Consider the following 4,554-nt stretch of genomic DNA (forward strand, 5'->3'; position numbering starts at 1 on the left):
GAAAAAAAATCTGATGCACCTTTGTATACATACATACACACAAAATAAATTACCCCTTATTTTTGTACCTCTAACGTATATAACAAATACAAATTAAAATTAGAACGAAACAAATTATACTGATATACGAAAATAATAACAACATAGAAAAAGTCATGTTTGCCCCTGGGCTGTAGAGATTAGACTTGTAAATCACACGAAACTGATATATCTCACTCGAAAGTAGGACTTAAAATCATCAGGTTTCCAGCTTTTTACATGCGAAGGTTTATTCAGCCACAAGAAAGGGTATTACCATGGTCATAAATGTCTCATATGAAAGAGTGGCTGAACCTGTGTACTGTGTATCCTTCTCCTTGAACTTCTCTGTCAAACCCTGCACCAAATATCAAAACTACTGCTTAAATCCACTTCATTTTCTCATAATTTCACACATATATTTATGCATAATTTTCATTTAACAAGATACCTTCACAATCATTCCACACCTGAAAGTTCAAATAATTCAATAAATCATAAGATTTGGGAGAAAAAACTAGCTTTCATTTGATTGTTAAAACCAGATATGGTAAGTTTTAGCCTTACTCAACGAAACTGTCAAAGGATAGATCAACTCTCTGTCCTTTTTGCTCATCGTATTTTGAAATCAAGACTTGTAGGACAGACGGTGGAACTGCGTATCCAAGGCTGTATAGGGCGTCTCTTAGTTCCGCTGCATCAATCTTTCCGCTTCGGTCCCTATCAAATCTCTCAAAGATAGCCTAACCACCAAAAAGAAAGAAAATAATCAAGAAACGACACAGCTAGGTATTTAATTCACCAAGCGACCCATGATCAGATTCTTCGGATATCCCGACCAAATTCCAACTTATTGAACAAGCCCGATTGAGACAACCAAATATTCTTTGTGTCTTTCTATATGTAGCTAGGTAGCTTTATTGATACATGGATTCAAAGACTAGGGATTCTTGTTCTAGGATGGAGTAGTACATGAACCACACTATAACTTCACAAGCCGGGTGTTTTCACAGAAATTACCGCTCTACTCTCCAGGGTAGAGGTCAGGAGTGATCTGTGGTATATGCAGGTTTGTTTGGTAAAAGAAAAGCGAGATAGTCTGGAGTGATCTGTTTCCTTAATTACGAGACTGAAATCTAACAATGGAGTTCAATCTAGAGTCCAAAACAGTCCAAGTTCCTGAGATTACAGTCGCTCGTTCACCTACATCTATGGAAATTTTCTTGTTATGGAGAAGATCTAATAGACAAGCGCAAGGAAATGGCAAAAAAACTAGCTACTTCTATCCATATGATAAGGAAATGGAATCGGTCACTCACCCGCCAATGGCCAAGACAACTCCATAACTCAGCAAATTCTTTGGGACCTGAGAAACAACAAATGCAACTAAATATGGAGGATGAACATCAAATCCAGTTTTAACTAGTTAAATGCAATTATCGAAATCCAAACTATGACACTACAATACATAAAAAGACGAGTTCATGTTCCTTGTTCAATAAGACTTGGCTATTTGGTTGGTTTTTCCAGTTTGTTAGTGGCTTAATGAGCTTAATGGGCCTCACAGCCTATTTGGTCAGCTATACATGACTGCTTGGTAGTGCCTTAATGACAAGGAAGTGGCTTGTTCAGTAAGTTTCTAGGAGGGAGCTTTATGCAGACAGCCAAGTTTTTGCCGAACCTGCCCCTCCCAATTAAAGAGCACACTTCTTTCTATCTGTGAAAAAACCCTCCCAAACAAAACCTTCCTAATTTATCAAGACAAATTAATCTACACAAACAACTTTATCCATACAAGAGTTAATGGAAAACCAACCAAACAGCCCCTGATTAAAAAAACAGGTCACATACACAACATCATTTAAAGGAAGGGGTAGGATGTGGAAAATGTTGGCTGAATGGATTAAGCTCACCCTCATGAGCTGAGAAAATAAGCCAACATCTGAGTGATTAAGCCATTTCCAAACAACGAATAAGTCATATATCTCATTAAGCCACTTCCAAACAGCCCAATATGGGTGAATTGATGTAGTTATTCGAATTATTAAGCATTTAAACCCATCAAATCTTTGATAATGGGTTTCAGATTTGGTATATCTAAGCACAAACATTACATTCAGAATGCAATCTTTAGTTTGAGCCGGAGAGAGCACCATTGATCAAAGTGACAGGTAGCTTAGCTAGCATGTGCATGTTGAAATTTGGTTACTCAAATCAACATGGTTTAGAAAGAGAAAGAATTGGAGTGGCTAATTCATGTCTTGTAATCAGAAATTCAGGCAACAATTAATCAAAATTTTGACCTAATCAGCTCCATCAGTTTATCGCACCGCTTGAAATTTGAAACACAACAGATAGATTTAATCAAATCAAAGGCAAAACAAAAACAAACCAGTTCGGAGATCATCGTTAGGATTCCTGAAGAGAAACATAAGCAAACGGATAGTCCGAAGGCTAAATCTCTGGTAACCGGAAGATAGAGCCTGCTGCAATTCTTTGGCATCTATAAACCCGCTCCGATCCATATCTACCATCTGAAAGCTCCGAATGACTTCCGGGTGAGTCCCTGGTGGGAACGAAGGCGTAGGTGGGTAGCCATATGGGCTACCATATCCACCAGCCATCATCGGGTTATGAGGCTGCCCGTAATTGTAGCTGTAATTAGGTTGCTGAGATGGGGGTGGAGGTTGGTAGGGATAAGCAACGCCAGGTTGTTGTGATTGAGGTTTCGGGACGGGTGGTGCAGAAGGAGAGGTGTTGTATCCTGTCGAGTAATGAGGGTACGACATATCCCTGAATTGAGATTGAGAATTCTAGGGTTTGTAAAATTGGTCGGAAAATGATATGTTTGTTTGGTGAAATTAATGGCGGTTCTGAAGAAATTAGAAGAAGAAGAGGAAGGAGGTGAGTTAACTCGGACGAATCACGCGCAACAGCACTCACTTTGGATATTCTGCGACGTATCTCCTTGCTTAACAAGCACCATCGGCCAAATTCCTTAAAAAAGAAAAACAAATTTTTGTACATTTTACGCATAGTTACCCAAGAAGAAATAAACCGACAAAATATTATTCAAAATTAATAATAAAAAAAATTTAGGTCCGTTTTATTGGATTATTCGGATTTGAAATCTTATAATTTAATTGAAATCCTATGAACATAGAATTTGAAATCCTTAAGGGGGTGTTTAGGATTTTGTAAGATCGTATGCAATAAAGTTTCAAAATTTGTTAAAAACATTTGTTTTGTAACAATCAATTAATAAAAATGTAATTTAATTATTTTTATAGATAATGGAATCCAATTTCATTTCAAATTCTATAAACTAAACACACAGATCATTTCAAATCCAAATCCAAACTCTGTCACTAATGGGTTTGTGCGGCAGGCTCACTCGATGTCATTAGAGCATGAACAATAGATGCAAGAGTGATAAACTTCATAAGCTCTTGATGGACATACACAAGATGTATTGTTGGAAGCTCTCGATGGTGAAGGTGGAGTTAAGAGACCAAAGACGATGGCCGGAGATGGTGACGGGAAAGCATGGTTGTAGTCTTCGTGGTTTGACGTAACACTCTCTCTCTCTCTCTCTCTCTATATATATATATAATAGGTTTTCAATTATTTAACAGAAACTAAAAGGAAATGGAATAATATACATTTTCATATTTATTTTATATAAAATAAAATCCCTATCAATAACTACATTATCAAATAATCTTGAGTTCTTGAGTTCTCTGTCACGTCATCAATTATGTTATTATGGCAACAGGTGGTTAAACCGGTTAACAGGTACTTGCATGCTTGAAAATTTTAATTTTAGGTACTAAAATGAAGGTTTTGAAAGTACGTTACCCAAAAAAATAAAAACGAAAACAAATTAGGTTATATTTTCATACAATTTGCCCTATTTGTTATGTATCAAGCATCCTACAACATTTAGGGGCCGTTTACCAGACGCTTATCCGATAAAAACTTACTGACATAAGTCAACACCATCACTTACCTTGTGAGTTAACATTCGCAAAGATCAAAATGATTGATGGTATGCGATCATCATCGAAGATCAATATGACCCAAAGTTCGTCTTAAACCAACGTCTAGGTGCCTGTTGACCAAATTCCTCAAGATGACTGCTAATACTATTTTCTAACATCATGTTCAAATCTCTACATATCCATATTTCTCCTACGAAAACCAAGAGCTCTAGGCTAAGCATCACAATCTCATAGATAACGAACTTCCCCTCTAGTCTCCGGATCTCTTTCAATTTCCCTTGGTGCACTCGACCTAACTATGAGATTCTTGAGCCTCACCCAAAGCGTATGCCTAAAAATGAACTGTGTGACGGTGCCGATAATGAGGAACAGGAGGGTTTTTCCCCTCCTTTTCTCCGTCGGGGATCTGGAATCTGATAAAAACAATTCCTTACCCCTTGAAGTCCAGTTTCAGTTTCAAGAAACCTAGTTCATATTGATGGCAGAATAATGATTGGCAAAGAACAAAGAAGAAAAACATGTTACAATTCTGAAC

The 4,554-nt window shown here is 37.2% G+C and overlaps 1 protein-coding gene across 1 annotated transcript; it reads right to left on the reverse strand.

Moving 5' to 3' along the window:
* Positions 1 to 2,979, reverse strand: LOC112522128 (probable calcium-binding protein CML48). The gene is made up of 5 exons (XM_025131208.1): positions 2,411 to 2,979; positions 1,338 to 1,384; positions 586 to 761; positions 470 to 488; positions 1 to 376 (listed from the first exon to the last, which is right to left on the reverse strand). The coding sequence occupies exons 1-5, from the start codon at positions 2,805 to 2,807 to the stop codon at positions 269 to 271; spliced, it is 747 nt and encodes a 248-aa protein (XP_024986976.1). The 5' UTR covers positions 2,808 to 2,979; the 3' UTR covers positions 1 to 268.
* Positions 2,980 to 4,554: the final 1,575 nt, after the last annotated feature.

This window comes from Cynara cardunculus (genome assembly GCF_001531365.2).
Source record: "Cynara cardunculus var. scolymus isolate 2C chromosome LG 11, CcrdV1, whole genome shotgun sequence".
In the NCBI taxonomy this organism is placed as follows: Eukaryota; Viridiplantae; Streptophyta; class Magnoliopsida; order Asterales; family Asteraceae; genus Cynara; species Cynara cardunculus.

Bases quoted from the DNA above. Each gene is read 5' to 3' on its own strand.
- LOC112522128 (XM_025131208.1), bottom strand. From the start codon at position 2,807: ATGTCGTACCCTCATTACTCGACAGGATACAACACCTCTCCTTCTGCA. The intron at 1,385-2,410 runs GTTTGTTTTTGT...GTTGTTTCTCAG, and splicing joins TAACGATGATCTCCGAACTG to GTCCCAAAGAATTTGCTGAG. The intron at 762-1,337 runs GTGAGTGACCGA...TTTGGTGGTTAG, and splicing joins GTTGTCTTGGCCATTGGCGG to GCTATCTTTGAGAGATTTGA.